Source organism: Benincasa hispida, chromosome 4 (assembly GCF_027475165.1).
Source record: "Benincasa hispida cultivar pf3 chromosome 4, pf3_genome.v1.1, whole genome shotgun sequence".
In the NCBI taxonomy this organism is placed as follows: Eukaryota; Viridiplantae; Streptophyta; class Magnoliopsida; order Cucurbitales; family Cucurbitaceae; genus Benincasa; species Benincasa hispida.
Genome location: NC_143481.1, coordinates 3,549,024 through 3,573,360, shown reverse-complemented (window position 1 = coordinate 3,573,360; position 24,337 = coordinate 3,549,024). Strand labels below are relative to the sequence as shown.

The 24,337-nt window shown below is 35.6% G+C and overlaps 3 protein-coding genes across 4 annotated transcripts; 2 read left to right on the top strand and 1 right to left on the bottom strand.

Moving 5' to 3' along the window:
• Positions 1 to 586: 586 nt before the first annotated feature.
• Positions 587 to 1,668, top strand: LOC150036415 (uncharacterized). The gene is given in 6 exon segments (XM_090313393.1): positions 587 to 736; positions 814 to 980; positions 1,061 to 1,165; positions 1,238 to 1,310; positions 1,386 to 1,480; positions 1,584 to 1,668. Coding segments are annotated over 6 exon segments (675 nt in total).
• Positions 1,669 to 4,823: 3,155 nt separating this feature from the next.
• Positions 4,824 to 8,288, top strand: LOC120075491 (uncharacterized). Of its 2 annotated transcripts, XR_016529219.1 has the most exons (6): positions 4,824 to 5,617; positions 5,724 to 5,835; positions 5,926 to 5,999; positions 6,077 to 6,631; positions 7,399 to 8,041; positions 8,120 to 8,288. XR_016529219.1 is itself a non-coding variant. In XM_090312980.1 (5 exons), exons 1-5 carry the CDS (start codon positions 5,414 to 5,416, stop codon positions 7,435 to 7,437), a joined length of 984 nt encoding a protein of 327 aa, XP_090169106.1. In that variant the 5' UTR covers positions 4,824 to 5,413; the 3' UTR covers positions 7,438 to 8,288. The 2 variants fall into 2 exon arrangements, 1 of the variants encoding a protein (XP_090169106.1); XM_090312980.1 differs by having other exon boundaries at positions 7,399 to 8,288.
• On the bottom strand, positions 6,106 to 8,433 carry LOC150036414 (uncharacterized). Its single transcript, XM_090312981.1, has one exon. The coding sequence runs from the start codon at positions 8,247 to 8,249 to the stop codon at positions 7,821 to 7,823; it is 429 nt and encodes a 142-aa protein (XP_090169107.1). The 5' UTR covers positions 8,250 to 8,433; the 3' UTR covers positions 6,106 to 7,820.
• Positions 8,434 to 24,337: the final 15,904 nt, after the last annotated feature.

Here is a 24,337-nt window from a genome sequence, read left to right as displayed (position 1 = left end):
CCACCCTTGATGACAGGAGTTCCCAACTCATTCAGGATTGAGGTCATGTTACCTATGGTCATCCTAGTGAAATGAAGTCTTTGTCATGAACGGTGTTTTATAACGAGACATTAACATTTCATGGTCAGGTCTTATACAAACTCTTTATATAGGACGCCCCCATTCGCATGTCCTCAACACGAATGATCAGGATCAGACCATTTGTGACAAGTCACAACACTTGTGATCATTCTACAAAGCGAGCCGCGTCCGTAGCGTTACCAGGATAAGGTTTCTCTCCAATATCTATATACTGCAGACCATTTTGATTATCACTCAAGACATGATCCACTTGTATGTTACCACTTACATGCTTGAGTCACATATAGATAACTAGGATTTTATGTTTATTGGTTTGTGGTAAATTAAATAAAACAAGTAACTGAGTAAAATACCATATGTGAAGTAAATATCATATATTATACAACACAAGCGTTCGTACAGACTATTTACAAACTACAGGACACGAGACTTTAGGGCATCAACCCCAACATCCTCCAAATATACTGACGCCAATGGTACCATCAAACTCTTGAACGGGCATGCCATGCATGACATGAACGGTGTAGACATGATTCGTATCAATTTGAATGAGTGTATATTTGGAAGAGACAAAATTGTTTATCTAGATCGCGATGATCTGATCCAATATTGCAATATGGTTGAAATAGGTTACATGTGTATTTTGACATACATTGCGTAAATATTACTCATCTAGATTCACTCATTTATATTTTGTTTCATGTTTAAATAATAACTTTTACTTTGTTTAAGTATCTTTGGGATGAAAGTCGTGATATTACGAAGAAGTTTTTTTTTATAATTGATCAAGCAATAATATCTCCACACATGAAGTCTCAAGATATTCGATCCAGAAATTTAGCCAACCAACTAGAATTGACTAATTTGGACCAATTAGTCCTTATTCCATATAACACAGGGTAAGTAAATACAAGTTCTTTAGTTATTTTGAAATTGCTGTATACACGTACAAATATTTCAAAATTGTTGCTTATTATAGTTATCATTGGATATTGATTGTAATCAATCTACAAGAAAATTGTGTTTATGTTTTGGACTTTATTCGAAGTAACGTTCAAGAGGATTTGCATGGAGTTATAAATATGTAAGTGTAATTGAACTTTCTTAGCTCTTAATTGAAGTATTTATGTTTAACTAATCTTTTCAAACTATTTAGTGGACTGAAAACATGGCAAGCCAAGCATGATCTCCAACACCATCGGTCTTTTCCAACATGGAAACCTGTAAAGGTGCATTCATTTTTTTTTAACAATTTATGTTCCTTCGAACATAAGAATAATTGTTTTCAACTTCTTTATATGCAGTGCCCCCGTCAATTAGATTATATAGGATGTGGGTACTATGTGCAAAAGTATATACACGAAATAGTGCATAATCCTATTACTCCCATTACTAGCCTCATACGTAAATTATTTATTTTTTATATACTAGCTTTAATTTAATAAATGGATGTAAACTTATGTTGAGTTTATCTTCTTTTTTTTTCTCTCTCTCTATTTGTAGTTTAATACAAAAAATGCATATAACTAAAGAGAGATTGACGTAATTCGAACCTAGTGGGCAAGTTTTGTTGGGCGATTTGTGTAAGGATGTACTTCTTGTTTTTTGTCTCAATAGAATGTAAATGTTAGTTTAGAATGAATGCAAATCTATCTAACAATGATTTGTTTATTGGAAGATTTATGTATAATTTTTTTGTTTATGGGGTATTTCGTGTAAGTATTCATGGAAGTACTAATTGATATTTGTGAATGAGAGAAATGATTATTATAGAGGTGGTTGGTAATTATAATTATTATTCTATGAAAGTGTGTTATCGATATACAAATGTTGGTGATTAGTGTGTTTATTTCATATTTGATGAGTATTGTAAGCTTGTAATTTGATGATGATTTTGATTTGAATTCGTTGTTGGTCAACAACTTGTTAGGTTGCTGACTTATGCGCTTTGCGATAATAATAATATGCGATACTATGTTCTAAATAATGTATGCGGTGATGCTTAGATGCTTTCGTAGTATGCGTTCGTGTAGTGTGCACATGTCACAAGTTTTCTTATGCTGGAACCAAGTATAATTCCAACGCAAGTTTCTTAGAGTGATCTGAGGTCGAACACGAGGATTGCAATGATTAATGTGATACTAATGTGATATATGCGACTAGGAAAACAAAAGAATAATGAATTGGATTTGAAAAGTAAAATGCGGTGAAATGTAAAATGCGAAAATAAAATAACATGTGATGGTTAGTAAGAGCGATGATAAATAAATTGCGGTGATGAGTAAATTGCGGTGATAAAATAAAGTGCGGTAATAAACAAATGAATAAACAATTAAATATACAAGTTGAGGACTGGGTGTGAAGATGTGCAAAAGTATATGATGAATGCGGTGGCAAGTCTTGTGAAATGTGTCAGAAAGAGAATGGGTTAAGGGAAAGGACATCGCAAGTTCGTCAATCCTGTTGAGGACGCAACTAAGGTTCCGCTTTCCCTTGGCTTACACCTTTTAGTGATTGGCCGAATTCCTATATGTCTATGGTGAAACAGGGATGAACGTGGTGAACGCAAAATTGTTTCCATCTCTGGAAATATTTCTCGCTTTAGTTAATGCATTCTTCCAACCTTCTTTCGAGAGGCGGAATAACATCTTCACTTCTGCTCTCACAGGTGAAGATGTCGTTGAGCATGTTTTAGCTAAACTCAACCGATTTCTTCAACAAGGATTAACTTACTCGCTTAATCCTTCCCCTTTACCATGGGGGATTAGTTACACATGGTGAAAGAAATAGATGATGAATGTATGGTGAAGAACAGAGAGATGATGATGAATACGATAATGACATTGAAATCTAAAGATAAGCATTTGTTACAGATAATGAATGAAAGATTAGAGATGAACACAGTAGATGAATAGAAAACGAGAACAAATATAGAAAGCGTGTCAATGTCTTGACACGGATCCAGACGATTTGCTTGTCGGCGTGTGGTAGGAATGGAGTGGAGAACTTACCTCTCAGGTTTGTTTTCCAGGTAGAAGTGACCTTTTGCACAAAGCTTCTTCTTCGGGAATGGGAATGAATTGCTTGCTCCAGAGACTTACCTTTCGGTCCTGTCTCGTCTTTCTCCCTGGATTTTCTCTAAGTTGTCTCTTCAGACCAGCCCTCGTTTCTTTGAATTTGATGTAGCTATTTATAGACCTTGGCACTTTCTATATCAGTGGTCCCGCTCTGAAAAGCTGGTTTTTTCTACCATGGCTTGGTGAAAATGTCCGCTCTACTCCATGTTCAATTTGTCAGAATCGTACGACAGAAAAGCTGTACAATTTCAGAAGTCCTTACGAATGCGTTGCTCTTTACATCTACGATCGATCGCCGCATGCGGTGTAATTACTTTGATCGTTTTATCGATTGCCTCATGCGGTACAAATGTGTTGATCGTTTGAGTCCATGATCGATCGCCGCATGCATTGCAATTGCGTTATTCTTTCTTTGTCCTCGAGCGGTTGTCGCATGTGGTGACCTGTTTCCTGCAAAACAAAGGCTTGGATATTCCATTTTGCCATCGCAATGGCGTTAGCGGGTGTGCTTACAATACTTTACAATTTTCGCATTTCTAAGCCAATTTCTATACGGTCGACACAACTTTTCCTTCTTTTTGCCGCATAATCTAAATAAAACGGTATAAATAACTTGTATTTCTACAAGTTATCAAGTATATATAATGGATTGGAAATATTAATTGTTGTTTGTGGATAAATTATTATAGAAGTGTGCTTCATTGCATGTAACTTTATATCTAGTTTTGAGGTAGAGTATATTGTTTTGTCTATTGTTATATTTCATGTTTGAGTTCAGTGAATTCATAGGTGGAAGGCAAATATTGATGGCTTGCCATGCAATTTTTTTTAATAGTTTTTAATAAAAAACAATGACGGACATTTCCTGACCCAATATGAGACATATAATGTCGTTTTAAACTTTTTGACCGATATTAAAAATGGATTCGACAACAGAATTTTTTTAAAAAAGGACAATAATTGAAAAAAAGGGACATAGATTATGGGCTTCAATGTCGGTTTAAAGGACTTCAATGGATTATGGGCTTCAGTTGACAACCGATATTAAAGGATTTGCAACTGACATTAAAGATAGTGTTATTAAAGCCTTTTAGGTTGGCTTTAATTTCGAGGTTGCCTTTAATGTCGGTCGACATTAAAGGCAACCAACATTAAAGGGTCTGACATTAAAGGCAACCGACATTAAAGGGCTTTAATAATACTGTCTTTAATGTCAGTTGCAACCGACATTAAAGCCCTTTATGTCGGTTTAAAACCGACATAAAAGCCAAGAATTCTTGTAGTGATAAATCACAGTATATAAATCTTCATAAATTTTATCATAATACAATAAGTCTAAATAAAAAAAAACACTCATTTATATCAAATAAACGAATATATATACCACAGTATATATCAAATTTCCTACAAAAGCTAAAAAAAAATATACATATATATCACATTATAAATAAAAAAAAATAGGAAAAAATAAAGTCCATCTTCATATGGGGGTTTATAATACATAACCTTCCATCTTCATCTCTTATTCTTCAGCCATGGCCACCACGGATCTCTCTCCCTGTCGTCGTCGATCGGATTTGCTCGCCCCACCATGTTGTCGACTGAATCTACTCAACCCGTCATCATCGATTCACCCCACATCGTCTACGCCATTGTAAGTTGTTTGTGTCACTTCGTGTCGAGCCATCAATTCACCCAACGCCATCATCTACCACCTACAACTCACATTGTCGAAGAGGAGAAAAGATAGGGAAGATGAAGAAATGGGTGTGAATCATGGGAAATAGAGACTATACATGGGAGAGAGAATATACATAGGAGATAGAGTATACATGGAGGAGAGAGAATATGCATGGGAAAAAAGTATGCATGGAAGAGAAAAAAATACATAAATATGTATTATTATGTGTGTATATATATATAATGTAAGGGTTAAATTGTAAATAGCTACTAATATTAGTGAAAATATTGAGTTCAATAGATTTTCTTTTGTAAAAAATGAAATATTCAAGATATTAACCTAATAATCTCAAGGACTTTTATGTAGAAATCCCAAACTGATTCATGTAACCCAATGGGCCGAAAATACTGGGCCATTAATCGAGAAAATTTCAGGGGCCAATATTTTCGACTTGTGGCCCTCCGACCAATATAAATTGAAAAATACGACGAATTTGAAAAAATCCTCAACGGTCGAATTGAGTATTCATTCTCTCATTGCAGAATCGCACTCTCCATCTTGAATTCAATCGACAATGGGCACGATTAAACGATCGAAATCCTCTTCTGAACGCCAAAATTGGGAGAAAATCTTCAGCGCTTTGGTTCGGATGCTAGAGACTCAACAGAAACAGCTCGAAACTCTCGTTAAAGAGCGAAAACTTCTTGAAGATCGCATCCGAATGCAACACAATCGGTGGATCTCAGATACTCGTCTTTACGAAGATTTTATCTGCCAGGTATTGGTTCATTCTGTAATACAATCTCTCTCTCGATCCGAATTAAGAAGAATGTCGTGAAATTTTTAGTTTGCTGTTTTTGAGGAATTTGGCCATTTATGTGTAGTTGAAAGGGGATTTGGTTTTACGAGATAGGGAACGCTCCCTCGAGGCATCAAAGTTAGATTTGAACATGAGTTTGAAACAGAGAGACAGTTTCCTTTGTCAAATCATATCAGGTTTTTAGGTTTTTGACATTGTTGCATTTCTCCGTCTAACGATGATCAATGATAGTTAATTAGTGGAATCATACTTATCTTATGTTGCAGAATACACGAACGACGAGTTGCAAGATTTCAAAGAATTATTTAGCCTGCTCTCTACTAAAATCACCGATCCATCTGTATGTTCTTCAATATCCTTTAAATTCTTTAATACTTTCTTTGTTAACTCGTAGTTATAAATTTCAAATAATTTCAGGATGTTACTTCAAGAAGCTCATTGCATAGTGGAAAATCTAACGAAAGAAAACGAAATTCTAAAACCTTGAATATCGAGGTACAGAGATTACAAAATGCAAATGAAAAGCTTCAATCAGAAAGGAGTTCTGAGGTAACTGCACTTCTGGCAGAGAAGACGTTTGTATGGAATCAGTACAACATTATGGAGAATGACTACAAAAGTAAATTAAGGCATGAGCGTACAGAAGTTGAACTAGCATGTACAAAGATTGAAAATCTTCTTGCTAATATGGAACGACTTCAATCTTTGAATGATGAAAAAGATTGTACAATTGGAGCCTTAGAAAGCAAGTTGGAAAAGATGGGGATTGATTCTAGAAAATTGAATGATGAAATTTCTAGAATCTCACATGAACTGGAAGTCTTAAGAAAGCATAATGGTGCATCAGTTACACCTATGTTAAACCGATGCACATCTGGCTATAGAATATTTGGCTTCGGAGTGAAGGAAAAAGAGAAGGGTAGTGGTAATAACATCATTGTGAGGAAAAAAGCATCTTCCGAGACCAGAAAGGTAGTTTTCATGCAAGAATAATTTATATTCCATTTGCTTGTCTTGTTGCTTTTACCTGTTATTCCTGGCTTCTAATGTCTTTATGTAACTAAGTTTGAAGTTCTATGTGCATGTGATTAACTTATCAATTATAGCGACACATTTCCAATATCATTTTCAAGGAATGAAATGCTCATACAGCTCAGAATTACAGCCGTAGGCCTAAAAGCAAAACTAAATTTTACAACTAGCACACAAGGATGTTAGAAACTTAGGACAAAATAATAGAAAATTGAAGAACTGAGAGATATTTGCCTAAAAGATGCCTCCACTCCTGACTCTGTTTCGCAGTTAGTATCAAATATGAGTTACCATGTACATCTTATCTGTAGCTACATCGAGGTTGTTGATGGGAATCTAAGTGATTGGACATAATTTTAATGGTGATAGTGTCACGGTTCCTATCACATGATTTTTTTTTTTTATTAGCAAAACCCAACAATGGAAGAAGAATACAAAGAATGAACAATGGTTTTGGGCTGGTTAGAAGTGATTGGCAGTCCTTTTATTTTGTGTGTTTTTCATTCTTTGTCTGTTTTTTTTCCCTCTCTGTCCGTGGACGTAGTTAACACACTATCAGTTAATTACGTAAATCTCTTTCTAAATCTCTCTGTCGATTTTTTTACTGTTTATGTTTTCTCACTTTCTTTGATGGTCAATTTCACTATGTTTAACCTGAAATGAGCTTGTAAGTTATAAGTAATGTGTATTTGTTTTTGGTTATATAGAAAGATGGGAGTTTAAAACGAAAGAGAGACGTTCTATAGGAATCAATGACCCCAAGATTGTTTACATCGTCTTTCAAACCTCCTAAATTGAGGAGCAGTATGTGTGTGTAAGTTGGTTCCTCTCATAACGTATTTGTGAGATTATTGAGAAGGTGGTAGTTAATAGCCATGTAACTGTAAATTGTTCTTCTATAGATATCTCTGTTTATATCTGTCCGTATTCTGTTTCATTCTTTTATCTCTGCCCATAAACAAGAATTGTCAATAACTTCTAACCAGCCTAACATAAACCCTTTTTTTCAATGGATCTGTGATCATTTCTTCTCTGAAATTACATCATTTTTTCTCTCTTTTTTGGCTGTGGAGGAACATACTATGGGGGACCTTACATGATTGATAATCCAAAGCCAGAGCATCATGACCTAATAATAATATGGTCTCCATATTGCTGGAAACCACTTAGAGTGGAAGTAAGGCTGATAAGATATCAAGACCAACAATAACACCAGCAAAGCCGCCGCTCCCCAAGGCGAAGCAGAACCGCCTTCCGTGACGTAAACCGGTTCGAGCTTTGTTCTCGGAGTGATAATTACAACGCGACCATATCTAACAATGGAGTTGCCAACAAAGACAAATACTAGAGGTAAAAGCAAAAAAAATAGCTTAAAGTTGATCCTTGTTTTCTTCACCTGAGACCTGTAGCTTGAATATGATGAAACAGATAGAAGAATGGCCAAGATTCCAAGTATGGCAAGCAGAGGCCTTGGTGGTGGAGTTATGGAAGCCAAGGCTTGTTCTGCCCATCCTTGTTTCCATGCTGGCCCTCTTCTTTCTCTTATAAACCAACCCATTTCTCCCTAGATTTTGATGTGTTTCAGTTGGGAATTCTTAAGAAGGATATGTAGCCATTAGGCATTTATATATAGAGAAAGAGAGAGAAATGGAAGGCTGTAAATTTGCTTTGGTATAAATTCTATGGGGCCAGCTTTTTTCTCCAATTGACCTTTCTTTCTGATTCGAGCTCACCGAATTGGCATCTACCAATTCGTAGTTTAATAATTTTTCATCTCATTGTTTCCCATCTGGAAAAGACCTTTCTTACTTTTCTTTCTTGGCTTTCCCTAAGAATATGTGCTTCTTGCATTTAATATCGTTCGTGTATGGTGTCAATATTTGTAGAATCTCAACGTGTCCATATATCCATAACTCGAAAGCTTCGGTATTGATATTATTTATCGGTATATTCGATATCTATCTTTTATAAATGTTCGTAAAACATTAAAAATATGTTATAGTCCAAAGTGGATAGAAATACAATTAACAATAAAAAACTAATCCAATGCTTTTTTTTAACATAATAAAATTAAATTAAGAAATTGTCACATGAACACTGATTTATTGGGCTCCGCCTGGACGGTGCAAAAGTTCAATTTTTTTTTTAAACACTATCCTTGACTTGGTAAGTTATGGAATCTTAAGAATAAGAGACTTATGATATTTTTTATAGAATAATATTTGGGTGCATTTTAAAATGCACTCATTTAAGAATGCAAATATTTTTAAAAATAAATAAGAATAGTTTCCCATATGATAAAAATTAGACAATGGATGAGATGCAAAAAAGTAAATGTAGTAGAAAATGTACATAAAGATTAAGATACCGATGTGGATGTTGATATCGATATTTCAATTTTACGGATATATCTATAAAATATTGATATCGACAAATATTTCTATAAGATAAAATTTATGAAAATTATTTAATTAAAAATTAATTTTTTAACTCCAAATTAAGATACGATATTATAAGTATTTCAATTCATATATTGGACTAAATGCATAGTATTCTTTTTTTTTTTTTTCAATATTTATAAAAAAATTTGAAATATCAATGAATACATAATATCAATATCGAATTTCTTGAATTATGGATATATATATCAACTACGCCATGGGCTACGCTAGCCCTTTTATTTATATATGTTTTCGGCTTTTTTAGATATTCCATCTCGGGCTTCCAGCCCCCAACCTAATTCTCTCTTCTCCTCTTCTTCCCTTGGTACTTCTTCATCCTTGTGTATATTTTATCATCATAAAGCTTATTGGACCGATTTAGTGGTTAAGTTGAGTTACTAACTTAGATCTAGGTGAAATCTATGGATCTATTGTGAGGATTTTTCTGTTCTATATCTACATTTCTCTTTGATATTTTTGTGATTCTTGAATTTATAATAATTTCTATGCTTAGATTTATGATTGGATTGATCATCCATCATATTTTCTCTAGTAAGCTAGAGATAAATTCATTTTTGTGTATAAATTTCCTTCGGATGAAATTCTAAAGTATGTTTGTATGAACTTCTAAATTTGACTTGAACAATTATTATCGTTTCATTGCATATAATTCAAGATTGAAACCGATTTGTAACCTAGGCTATCCATGTTATTAATCGTCTTAGTGAGAACCCATTAAATTTCTTGAGAAGTAGTTAGGATAGATGTAAGATTTCCATGGATGCTATCAAGTCCAATTAATCGAGCATTTGTTTTAATTAAGTGATTAATTAGTATTAGGGTGCTTCCCTTGGCTATCAGGGTGAGTGGACCAAGTACAATAAATCGAGAGAGATAATTCTTAGTAATCTTATGATCATTCGAACATTGGGTGGATCTTAAGTTCTGAGCTAGCCACAAAACCCCTGTTTTCATTGCTTTCCATAGATCAACTTAACCTAGAGAGATTTCTATCTTAAGGGGCGTTTGACGCGCAGGTTTGGAATTTGAGAATGTTAAGGATTAGTCTGCAGATTTATAAGTATTTAGTTTTTGAAATATTTTCCTATTTTAATATAGTTAAGTTTAAAATAAACTAAAAAATTTAGAAGAATATTTTTTAAAAAATTTTTGAAATAGAGATTTTGACTAAAATTATAATTTTATTTAATCTATTGTTTTAATAATTTGATATTTTAATATTACTAGATTTTGAAATAAAATTTTCTAGACTTTTGTCACTTTAACTAATTTGAAAATTATGAATTTTGTTTTACTATAATACACTGACTTTAAATTGATATAAACTAGTATTTTAATATTAAATTCAATGTTTGAAAGACTATATTTTTTTTCTTATCAAATTACATTTGAAGAATAAAAAATTATTAATTATAAATTTTAGTTTTTATTTGGTCGCTAAATTGTTTTAAACATTTTAAATCTTTAAGTTTAGAAAATAATTTTAAGTCGTCAAGCTAGTTAAATTGACCAATAAAAAAATTAAAATGTTATTAAATTAAATTATAGCTTTCAAACATATATAGTTCTACACATATAACCTAAATAAATATAATTATACAATTGCAATCTAATGACTTAGAAAAAAGATATCTTTCAAAAATTTATTTTTAATTAAAATACTCTCGATAAAAACTCATTAAACTAAAAAAACATATATGTATTTGCAATTTTTTCTTAAAAGTGTTTTTATATACAAATTTGTCTAATTTTTTCTAAGACTATTTTTATTAATGTTTTCCAAAGTTGGTTGATGGCAGTCGGAGGGTGGGGAAGGGGGTTACTAGAGGTTGGTCGATGGTGGTCGGAGTTGGCCTCCGACCAGTCGTTGGCCGAAGACGGTCAACAAGATGGTGACCAGAGTTGGCCGATGATGATCATCGAGGTGGCAATCGAAGTTGGCCAATGATGGTTGCAGGAGGTGGCGACCGGAGTTGGTCGGTGGTGACCCAGAATTGGTCGGTGGCGATCGTCGGAGGTGGCGGTTGGAGTGGTTTTTTTCTTGCGATGGTCACATGAGGTAGCAACAAGAGTTGGCTGATGGCGGTTGTCGGAGGTGGCGGAAAAAGTAACCTATGGGTTTGAATAGTGGAAAAAGAATAGGTTTCCTAAATCCATGCCCCAAACAAGGATTAAGCTTAAGGATGTCTACCCTTAGTTTGGTGAATTATAAATTTTATTTGATTTGTAGTCTTTCGTGGGCCACGCTTAGATTAGTAGATCACCTTTGTTCGCTGCCTTCATGTGTGAGTTTGCTAGTTCGCGGGTGCAGATGTTGTCGATGAAGGTGGGACCTCGTTCGTGCGTGGTTCGCACCGCCATTGGAGAAGATGACGCTGGAGATGGAGAACGACCAACGTGCGATTGTGGCGACAGCGTGTGTGGGCGACGTTGTAGCTGGTCAATGCGAGAGAGCTGGGAGGGAGGGACGTGAAGGAGGGGATGTCGGCTGGAGATGTTTCGCGACAAGAGAGGGAGAGAAGGGAAGGGAAAAAGAATAAATGGCTAGGGTTTCCTCTCATTTTTCTTTCTTCTTCTTTAAAAAGAAAATTACTCCAAAATAAAATAAAAAGAACTTGTAGAATTTTATTTACTCCAAAATATTTCATATGTTCTCAAAATAAACTCATTTCCTCAAAAAACAACACCCCAACTAAAGACTCAAGATATTAAGGGGAAATTATAATATTAAATTCCAAAATCTTGAATTAATAACTTTAATTAAAAAAATCTCTTTCCCAATATTTTAAATAAATTTAGTCTTGCCAATGTAAGAGGCTAAACTGAATTTCTAATTTTACAAATTAGAATTGACAAGTCCAATTAATTAAGAGTTGACAAATCAAAAGAGATTCAAAGGCTTGATTTATCCCAAAACTAGTATAATTTTTAGAATACGGGACGTTACATTCTCACTCTTCAATTTTCATACCCCGTTACAAAACCTAATTTGGACTTGTTAAGGGTTGTCAGGCCTTTTGAGGTCCAACTGATTTTCCAAAGGGCGAACTTATGGTTACTTCACTCATCATTTCCCCAGATGGTTCATTGCTTTTGTTTATCTTTGAAAATCCTATAATTTGATCACTTACAATGCAGTTTCTTCATGAGCAATACCTAAATAGATCCATCCCTTATAATGACTCGATTTCGTTTCCTTAGCAGAGAAAATCTTCTTTGTTGAAATTTCCTATATTCGTCTAAACCCAAATAATCTGTTATATAAGTAACAACATACTTATCCAATGCAAATATTTCACGATACTCTAGTTATTCATGTTTTTTAATTCTGTCCTTTTACTGATTTTAAATAATTGAAAGAATATGGAACACGTGTGTGGATATGATAACTTGTGGAAACACAAGTTATTGTAGCCTTTTAGTTAGAATAATTAAGGAAAATGAGAAGAAAATGCATTAACTTGAAATGAATCCATCAGAATAATCTAAGCTAAGCGATCACATGTTTACAAAAGCCAATATCTTGAAATTTATAAATTTTGACATCTCTGAACGTAGGATTTGATTGAAAGAAGCAAATATTCTTGAGGAATAGAAATTGCAGCCTTGATCCCAGAAAAGGAAGAAAGACAACACTGAAGGACTGTGAGGTTCGATGCGGAAGCGGAGATCGTTTCCAATTTTTAATTTCACAAAAAAGGTAAATTACAGAGAACTTAATATTCATTACATGGATTTTATAGCATACAAAGTAAAAGATTAGAGAAGAAATAGGGTAAAGATTTACTAACTCTTGAAGCCAAAAAAATCTTCACAAATTTCCTCCCAATTGGTCACGAACTTTTCGTACAGAAATACGAACAAAAACAACAAATCCAACTTTGGACACCACCACAAGAGAGCTTCATGTATTCTCCTTAGGGACGAGAATTACAGAGAGAGTTGTAGGCTTACCTGTTTTTTGAAAGAGGGAGAAGATTTTAGAGAGGGAAAGAGTTTCTACTTGGGAAGTGCTTCTGGAAAAAATCTCACATACGTTTTGTGTTCTCTTTTGTGAAGAAGATGAAGAAGATTCAAAATGTACAACTCTCTCACTACCACAATTTTTTTTATTGAGAGTATTAAGGGAAAGAAGTTGTAACTCCCTCCTTTTAATTTAAAATAAATTTAATTTAATTTAATAAATAATATACATATAATAACTAATTAATTATATTGATTTAAATTAATTTAATTATATCCTATATAATTAATTTCCTCAATTAATTTGATATATATATATATATATATTGATATAATTAATTTTTTCAATTAATTTGAACAATTCAAATTAATCCAATATTAATTCTCAATAATCTCTGTTGAGCTACAGAGGGGACCTTTATGAACTTGTAGATTGAAGCTCCAATGGTACTCGAATAATTAATTAAACTCTTTTGATTAAATTATTCAATATCCATTAACTGTCGGTCACTTCACTAAAGACTGACAACTGCACTCTTCACACTACAAATATATTTCTGTGTCCATTGGATATAACCAGTCAACAGTGAGATAGCCCTTCACAAATTGCTCGTAAATATAGATGGACCAAAATTACCGTTTTGCCCTTGTAGTTACATTTAACTCCTTAAGTACCACTGATCCCTTTAATGAAGAATAAGTCATAGTCCAACTATGACCAAACCCCTCTTTGGCCAAGAGAGGGTGTGGCGCTACATTGTTCAAGCCCTAGAATCAACTCTCAACGGAGCAATTTATCTACTTACCCCAACAATAGGAAAGGAGTGAAATCCATCTTGTGTAGTTGTGTTCCTAACTCCCCAATCAAATGAATCCCCAAAATGGTAGGCTTATTGAGTCGACGATCTGGCCATTCTCACCTATATAAATCAAAAGACCGCCTTCATAAGCAGAAGTTCCCAACTGACTCAGGATTCAGGGCATGTCACCTATGGTTATCATGGTGAAATGTAAGTCTCTATTATTAACGATGTTATATAATGAGACTAATAATTTCGTAATCCAGTCTTATACAAACCCCTTTGTATAGAACACTACTGCTCACATGTTTCTACATGAATGATCGAGATCAGATAATTTATAGCACTTTACAACAATTATAACATCTATAAAGCGAGTCATATTCGTAGTTTATTGGTTATTACTTAAACATGATCCACTTGTATGTCTCTACATATATGTTTAAGCTATAGAAGATAACCTCTGATGTTAGTTTATTGGTTTTGTGGGTTAATGCTATTAAATGTTAAATAAAATACCTCATTTTATTAAATAAATAAATCATTTGTACATTACAATTACAAACTACAGGACCCACAAGATTTAGGGCATCAACTTCAACAATCTTCCATTTGTCTTAAAGCTAGTAGGGTGTAAATCACGAAAGTCACACTAATACAAAAGTATACAAAAAAGAAACTATGATATAAAATGCATCCAATACAAAATCTCCCACTTGCCCTAGACTAGATGTGTCATCTCTTGTAAACCCATACTCTGTAGGTGACCCTCAAACATCTTAGCCGTGAGGCCTTTGTAAATGGATAAGCAATGTTGTGTGCCAAAGTCATTTGCGTGATAATCAAATCCCTGACGCATAATTGATGCACTATTTTATTCGGTGGTATAATGAAAGGAAATTGCAGTGATGGGAAATGCGTTGTGCAACAAGTTTTCTCAGCAGAACCCAAGTATAAATTCTACTGAGTTTCCTGGTAAGTCCAGGGTCGAACTCAGGGACTAAGGAAAATAATATGCGGTAATAATTTTTAAGATGACTTTGCGGTAACCAATAAATCAAAGAGTTGTTGGATTGTTATTTGCGGTAAAAAAATGTATGTGACGGATTTGAGAAAAGATTTATTATACAAAAAATACACTGAATATGTGGAGGAACGGGTTGAGAAGATATTTAGCTAGCGTTTCTCGAGAATGCGTTCAAACTATGCGATCATGCTACAATCATGCGACAACAAATCATTTTCCAATGCAAATGCGGCAACTCCTAATTCTAGGACGCATACGATGAATGCGATAATGTCCATAGAGCTTATTCCTAAGTCTCTACTTCTTGCCTATGCGATGATGCAAGATGCATACAAAGACAAGGTGACTGCATACAATCATAACCCATCTCTAGGATGCATGCGATGCGTTAATAGCAAACAATTCTTATTCCTAAGCTTCTATCTCTTAATTATGCATTTCTAATCTGACTCTCCCAAGCTTATATTCTATCCTGACTTTTCCAAGCCTAGATTCTATCCTTAGACTATCCTCCCGAGTATCTCTAATGGACGAATGACGCATATATAATACAAGATAATCGCATAGAATGAAGATCCCCAGTTATGCTAGCTAAGTGCTTTTTAACCCATTCAACAGATTTAGCTACTCATGCGTAATGTACAAAGAGTGTGAACAAATATAAATATGTAAATTCTATTTTTATAGATAAGTTCAGAGTACAAAATGACAATGGAAAATAAGGGGTAGAGAGCCTGGTAGCAATTCCTTGCTTCCCAAGGCTTTTACACTGTTAACTCTATTCTACTCAATGTTCCTGCTTCCGCAGGAGTTGGCCATCTTTCTGATCTCGACGCTTCCGGCACTCTTCCAAGTTCACCGGAACGATCTTTCGGTACAATCTCACTTCCCTCGCTTCTACCTTCTAAATGAAAGAAAAACTAAGACAAAGCTACTTCTATCTAAAAGGAAAATTTATCTAATTGTCGAACTCCTTCACTGAAGGTGGCCTCTGGTATTTATAGAGCTTCAGGGTGAAGGCTTTTTCTCTTTTATGATTGCACTGTGGGATGACATTAATTCTCTATCTGATGCGCCGAATATTTGTCACCGAAAATTTGAGTGTACTTGCTTCAGTAGATCGTTAACGGCTTGTCAATTTAATTCGGAATCAACCGTCATCAAATTTCTGTCCCATCGTGATTTATTATGCTTTTCACCCAGATGCGCTCACCAAGTTGCGTCGGCTCTATGCAGCAACCTTCTTGAGCAGATATTTGCGAGCGCAAATGACCGCATAGCCTTGCGGTAACGCAATCTTTTGATGCGCTCGGCTGTTGATTTCTTTGGATCACATTTTCCACCTTGCGTCAACGTATATTCTGCACAAAAATACATAAGTTAACTATTTTAATGCGATGGACGCATGCGGCCGCAATATTGTGAACTTAATGCTTTTTGGGCGTAATCTTGTATATTTTTATCAACGCAAACCTGCATTATTTTATAACTTAACATTGTAATAATGTGCATTTCTGCACGTTATCACACCCCCAAATTTAAACAATGCTTGTCCTCAAGCATAAACTAAAGATTTCTTTTAGAAAGTCGACCACAATCTCTTTTCCTAGATTTCTCAATGATGTCTTATTCAAATCCTATACACCAAAATTTCCTTAATTCTTATTTAGGTCTCTTCTTAAAATATTTCTAAAATTTAAGGACCGCAAGTTTAACCTTCAAAAAGACTTTACTAGATTCCAGGACATCGCATGATTTTTTTCAAAAAAACTTTTTCACTGGGGTGTTAAATGATTTTTTATCCTTGCGTATTTTAGACATTATTTTTTTTCTCTGACCTTGCGCTAATCCAAGTGCCTCGCCTTCATTTTAGCTTGCCCCCACGTATGTCATGCGGACATCCAACTACGAGCAAGGTGCTCTTTCTCACACTAAACTCATACCCCTTTGGCAGCGGAGTTGCGGTCATTTTTTATGCATTGATCACGATTTCTACCTTCATTTTGGCTTGCCCCCACGTGTGTCATAAGAACATCCAACTATGAGTAGGATCCGATCGCAACATTATGATTTTTTTATAAGGTTAAAAATAGCAACGTCGAAAATAAATACCACATCCCCAAATTTAAAATGCGGCAATGTCCTCATTGCCAAAAGATTGAAAGAAGTCATGCGATATTCTTAGGAAATGTCAGTTTGAAAGAAAGCTAGCGAACCACTAAATTCTAGAAATATTTCATGAGGTGACTGTCCTAAAATTAAGTTGACTCTAGTGTATACGAAAAAATAGAAGCATGCATTTCATCATTGAAATCATAATTGGCAAAGAGAAATCATGTGGTGACTTACTAAATTGATCCATGTTAAATGATTGTGGTAACCAAAGGGGATACGGTGATGAAATTTTCAAAATTAAAATGCGATGCGATAGTACAAAATTTGGAAAAAAGTCAAGGAAAGATACAACCCTCAAATTTGCGCTTTCGCCCGCATTACTTATTAACGCATCATGCTTTGCGGCGATCTACTTTCTTTGGATTTCGGTGACGGAATAAAGTAGTTGCATCTTCGTGTAGTGCCTTCGCAATCGTTTACCTCGATCATTGCAAGAAAAACATTGAGAGGGTCAAATAATAAAAAAAAATAGAGTTAGCAAAATCGTTTACCACGATCGTTCAACACGATCACATCATTATTATTATTATTATTATTATTCTTATTCTTATTATTTTTATTATTCTTATTCTTATTATTCTTATTATTCTTATTATTCTTATTCTTCTTCTTCTTCTTCTTCTTCTTCTTCTTCTTCTTATTATTATTATTATTATTATTATTATAGATATAAAGATGTAAAATGAAGACAGATAAACGATAACCATTAAAAGACAATGATGAGAGTTCATGAAGCATTGGTATAAAAAGGATATTTCAAAAGGAATGCGTCCCTGATGAGTTTGAGTTGCATTAGTAACGCATGGACTGCTTATTTTAGGCTGGACTTTTTACATCCACGGTAGCTTTTTCTTCTTTTCTCGGTCCTCTGAGATTTTGATAGCCTTAATTCGGAGCTTTTCCTTATTGACATTCATTACAATTTCCCCATTGCTTACATCAATTTGAGTGTGACCGGTCGAGAGGAATGGTTGTCCCAATATGATAAGCGCATCTTCGTCCACTTTATAATCCAAAATGATGAAGTCTGCTGGCAAGATGAATTTATCAATTAAGATTATGGTATCTTTCAACTTTCCCTCAGGATGTATTCGAGATCTGTCCACAAGTAGGAGAGTCTCCGTCGTGGGCGTGAGTTTGCCCATATTCAATCGTTTGAAGATTGATAGCGGCATTACGTTTATACTCGCCCCAAAATCGTATAGCACTTGGCCACTGTAGACCCCTACAATGGAGCACGATGTCGTGAAGATTCCTGGGTTGCACACTTTTGGTGGGATCGTTGTATTTTGCGTTACTATCTCCGTAGCGATCTTATCTTCATTACTTTGTTTCTTTTTCAATCTTTGCGGGAATGGTGGTAGCTAGACTTCTTCTATCTCATGTTCTAGAGGCTTACAGGTGGACGCAACTTCTGGTTTCATCTTCTCAGGCTCTTCTGAATCTTATGTCAACAGGTCCTCTATTGTTGCCGCATTCAAGTTGGTTGTGATGGCTTCCTCCCCTACTTCCGCTGTCATTTTTTTCGCTTAGCAAGGAGACTGCTAAGCATTGTTTCTTTCCTGTACCTCCAGTGTTGCGAGAGAGCTCAATTGAGCTCGGCAACGCTCCTTGCGGTCTGTTTTTAAGTACGCCTGCAATCTGTCCTAACTGAATTTCGAGATTTCGGATGGACGTTGCTTGATTCTAAAGCATTGATTCGTTCTTCTCAATGTACTGCTTCAGAGCTCTCTAAGGATGAAGATTGCGGTGCCAGTGAACTGCTGGCTTGGTTATGCGTTGGACCGTTGGTTCGCGGAAAAAATCCCCGTGGCCCTACTTTTTGTGCCACTGGTTGGAAGCTTTGTTGTTGATTTTTCCATGTGAAATTGGGTGGTTTTTCCACCCAAGGTTGTACGTATCGGAATAAGGATTATTCTTAATGAAGCATATTGACTGCGGATTTCTTGGGCATTATTCCATCGGATGTGCATCTACGCAGATGACACAACTTGCAGTCGATTGAGCAATTGCGTTGACCTGCCCTTTTTTTGCTCCTGTGCTGTTAATTAAGATGCCTTGTATCAAACTCATCATCGTAGTCATTTGGTTTTGAAGAGATGCGATGGCCCCGTTGTTCACGTCACTATCTTTAATTCTTAATCTTTGATCGCTTTCTCTCTAGTCCTCGTGATTTTTTGAAATGCGATCGAGGATATTCTTGGCCTCTTTATATGTTTTATCCACTAGACCTCTAGCTACTGCCGCATTGGCAGCGGTCTGCGATGCAAGGGTTAATCCTTGGTAGAAAATCTCCATTTGTAAACAGTTTAGTAAGCCGTTATGTGGGCAATCTCTTACCAGCCTCTTAAACCTCGTCCAAGCATCGCTGAGCGATTCGTCCATGTCCTGTTCAAAATTGGTTATTAATTTCCTTCTTCTGGCATTCTCAGTTGGTGGATTCTTCATAAACTTCTCTACTACTTGTTCCCAAGAAGTAATCTCCCCCGATTCAAGAGAATACGCCCATTTTGGTGCCTGGTCACACAACGAAAATGGGAACAAAGTTAGTCGAACTTTCTCGGTAGAGATATTTGGGAACACAAAAGTGTTGCAGATTTTTATGAAGCTCCAGAGGTGGGCATGTGGGTCTTCGCCACGCCTTCCTCCAAACTGTCCATCAGTCTGGATCATCTGCAGCATCACCTGTTTCATTTTGAATCTTGATTTATCAAGTGCGGGCCTTATGATTCCTGGGGAGAAATCGTAGAGGTTGGGCGATGCATAGTCTTGAATAGGCCTATTATGATCGTTCGCCAATAGGATGAGATTCTCCATGACGTTATTTTCATTTGGTGCTCCATTTCTAGGTTGTTCCGCCATTCTTGGAGTTCTATCTTGTTGTTGGCGACTGTCTCTCAATCTTCGTCGAAAAGTTCTTTCAATCTCTGAGTCGTAATTCGCCAGAGATTGAAAGCTGCAAAGAAATCAGAAAAATTACCGTTAGCACAGTGAATTACCGAAGTCCCCGACAACGACGCCAAAAACTTGATGCGTTATTTTATGTGGTGATATAATGAATGGAAATTGCAATGATGGGAAATGCGTTGTCAACAAGTTTTCTCAGCAGAAACCAAGTATAAATTCTACTGAGTTTCCTGGTAAGTCCAGGGTCGAACTCAGGGACTAAGGAAAACAATATACAGTAATAATTTTTAAGATGACTTTGCGATAATCAATAAATCAAAGAGTTGTTGGGTTGTTGTTTGTAGTAAAAAAATGTATGCGCCGAATTTAAGAAAAGATTGATTATGCGACAAATACATTGAGTATGCAGAGGAACGGGTTGAGAAGGACTTTAGCTAGCATTTTCCGAACTCAGGGACTAAGGAAAACAATATACAGGAATGCGTTCAAACTATGCAATCATGCTATACTCATGCGACAGCAAATCATTTTCCAATGCAAATGCGGTAACTCCTAATTCTAGGACGCATGCGATGAATGCGATAATGTCTATAGAGCTTATTCCTAAGTCTCTACTTCTTGCCGATGCAATGATGCAAAATGCACACAATCATAACCTATCTCTAGGATGCATGTGATACGTTAATAGCAAACAATGCTTATTTCTAAGCGCCTATCTCTTGATTATGCATTTCTAATCTGACTCTCCCGAGCCTAGATTCTAACTTAACTTTTCCAAGCCTAGATTCTATCCTTAGACTACCCTCTCAAGTATTTCTAATGGACGAATGACCCATACATAATACAAGATAATCGCATAGAATGAAGATCCCCAGTTATGCTAGCTAAGTGCTTCTCAACCCATTCGACAGATTTACCTACTCATGCGTAATGTACAGAGAGTGAACAAATATAAAGATGTAAATTCCATTTCTATAGATAAGTTCAGAATATAAAATGACAATGGAAGATAAGGGGTAGAGAGCCTGGTAGCAATTCCTTGCTTCCTAAGGCTTTTACACTGCTAACTCTATTCTGCTCAAAAGATGTTTCTGATTTCGCAGGAGTTGGCCCTCTGTCTGATCTCGACACTTCTGGAACTCTTCCAAGTTCACCGGAACGATATCTCGGTACAATCCCACTTCTCTCGCTTCCGCCTTCTAAATAAAAGAAAAACTAAGACAAAGCTACTTCTATCTAAAGGGAAAAATTATCTAACTATCGAACTTCTTTACTGAAGGTGGCCTCTGATATTTATAGAGCTTCGGGGTAAAAGGCTTCTTCTCTCTTATGATTGCACTGATGGGATGACATTAATTCTCTGTCTGATGCGCCGAATATTTGTCACCGAAAAGTTGAGTGTACTTGCTACAGTAGATCGTTAACGACTTGTCAACTTAATTCGGAATCGACCGTCATCAGCTTTCTGTCCCATCATGATTTATTATGTTTTTCACCCAGATGCGCCCACCAAGTTGTGCTGGCTCTATGCGACAACCTTCTTGAGCAGATATTTGCGAGCGCAAATGACTGCATAGCCTTGCGGTAATGCAATCTTTTGATGCGTTCGGCCGTTGATTTCTTTGTATCGCATTTTTCGCCTTATATCAAAACATATTCTGCACAAAAATACATAAGTTAACTATTTTAATGCGATAGATGCATGTGATCGATATATTGTGAACTTAATGCTTTTTGGACGCAATCTTGTATATTTTTATCAACACAAACCTGCATTGTTTTATAACTTAGCACTATAATAACGTGCATTTCTGCCCGTTATCAATAATCTTTCGAATGAGATGATACTTCTGCTCTATGGGCTTTCTGCGTTTGTGACTTCTAAGCTTTTGAAAATTAGCCATAACACCACTATTATCACAATAAAAGGTGAGGACTTAGACATATCTAGAACCACTTCTAGATCAGTCAGGAACTTCCTGAGCCACACAACTTTCTTAGTAGCTTCACAAGCTGCTACATACTCAGCCTCCATAGTGGAGTCAGTTATGCACCCCTACTTGGTGGTTCTTTAGACTACAATACCTTCGTTAAGAGTGAATATTGATCCTGAAGTGGATTTCCTAGAATCCTTATCAGTCTGAAAATCAGAATCCGTGTATCCTGTAAGAATCAAATCCTTATAACCATACACGAGCATGTAGTCCCTCGTTCTCTGATACTTGAGGATGAAGGAAATCAGACATGAGGATTTCCATGAGCAGCAGAAGGATCATTCTAAATTCCATTCAAAATTGAACAGTAACAATTACAGTCAATAAACGAAAACTAACAGGTCATGCAACAACTAGAAATTACAGCATGCTGACAAGATAATCAAGGGATAGAGTATGCATACCTTTGAAGACTCATTCTTCAAACTCCATTGATCACTCCAATACGTCCAAGAACAACATCTCAGCCTTCGAACACAACGACCAGAACAACAACATGATCAAAACGAACATGAACCCAACGAATGGCCTCCATAACCTCGAAATCAATCGAGTTGAGTGAGGAAACCACCACAATGGTTACCTTGGTATTCTCGATGTGAGAATCCAGGAGTTGTGGGCTCTGTGTGAACTTGGCTTGAGGAAGAGACTGGAGAACAACAATCGTGTAGACGATTGAGCAAGTGGGAGATGACATAGTCTATCGTATAGACGATGTGCTCAATCGTGTAGAAGATAGCAGCCTATTGTATAAATAATGCCACGCGATCGTTTAGCTACAACCAGCCGAGTGAAATATCGTATAGTTTAAGTGCACGATCGTTTAGTCTCTCTACTAGCTATCGCTTAATGAAACAATTTCACTTGATAGCTTTATCGTGAGTTTCTTTTCGAAAGTAGAAACTCTCCAAAATTGGGGAAATATTTTTCCTTTTATCTCACAGCTACCATAAAACCACCAATTATCTCTCACTCAATTGGTTATTAGAGAAAAAAGAGATAATTATCAAATAATTATGTTATTATAAATAAATATGATAACCAACTTACCATATTATGTTTATAACCTATAGTTTTAATATTTTATCTCATGAAACATATAAACCATAGTTCTTTTTCTATTTTATGGTACTTAATGTAAATCATATTTACATTCATCCTCCACTTGATGTATTTCATACATCAAACTAATTTCATATATAATTAGATTTTCTCTTGTCAATTTGAATATTTCAAATCAACCCCAAAAAATAATTCTCAACTTGAATCTATTGAGCTACCAATGGGACCTTATGAACCTGTAGCTTGAAGCTCCAACGGTATATGAATAGCTGACTAAACTCTTTAGTTATAGGATCCACCATCCATTAACTGTCGGGCACTCCACTAAAGACCGATAGTTGCACTCTCCTTACTAGAAATGTATTTTGTGTCCATATCAACCAATCAACAGTGCAATAATCCTTCACAGATCGCCTGTAAGTACACCTGGGCCATTTTACCATTTTGCCCCTATAGTTTCATCTCACTTCTTAAGTGCCACTGATTCCTCTAATGAACATAAGTCATAGTCTTACTATGACTAAGTCATCTCTTCCAAAGAGAGGTTGTAGCTACTATATTCAAGACCCAGAATCAGTCCTTAAGAGAGCAATATATCTACTTGCTTTGGGGAAGGAGTGAATTTCATCTTGTGTAACTAAGTTCCCAACTCCCCAATCAGATAAATTCCTAAAAAGGTAGGCTTGTTGAGTCGGCAATCTAGCCACTCTCACCCATATTAATCAAAGGATCACCAGGCAAGAGTTCCCAAAACACCCATGATTAAGGTCATGTCACCTTGGTCGTTTAGGTGAAATGTAAGTCTCAGGTATCAACAGCGTTGTATAAAGAGACTAGTCATCTCGTGGTCCGGTCTTATACAAACTCTTTGTATAGGACACCCTCGCTCGCTTGTGTCCACATGAATGGTCAGAATCAACCATTTGTAGTAGTTCACAACACTTGTAAATCTCTACAAAGCGGGTCGTATTCGTAGTGTCACCAGGATGAGGTATCTCTCTTTTAATCCTTATACTACAGACCTTTTTAGGTTATTACTTAAGGCATGAACCACTTGCATATTCATATACATGCTTAAGTTTACATACAATAACCATGGAGCTTTGTTTATTGTATATGAGTAAATGCAAGACAAAATAACTCTTATTTTATTCATAACAATGTGTACAATGTTTACAAACTACAAGACTTCGGGAGAATTAGGACACCAATCTTAACAATCTTCTACTTGCCCTAATGCCTCAGGAGACTAATGT

What these genes read in the sequence shown, in the direction of transcription:
- LOC150036414 (XM_090312981.1), bottom strand. Translation starts at nt 8,249, where the DNA reads ATGGGTTGGTTTATAAGAGAAAGAAGAGGGCCAGCATGGAAACAAGGA.
- LOC120075491 (XM_090312980.1), top strand. Translation starts at nt 5,414, where the DNA reads ATGGGCACGATTAAACGATCGAAATCCTCTTCTGAACGCCAAAATTGG. An exon ending in CTAAAATCACCGATCCATCT is followed by an intron (nt 6,000 to 6,076) that starts GTATGTTCTTCA and finishes AAATAATTTCAG; the next exon opens with GATGTTACTTCAAGAAGCTC. An exon ending in CATCTTCCGAGACCAGAAAG is followed by an intron (nt 6,632 to 7,398) that starts GTAGTTTTCATG and finishes TTGGTTATATAG; the next exon opens with AAAGATGGGAGTTTAAAACG.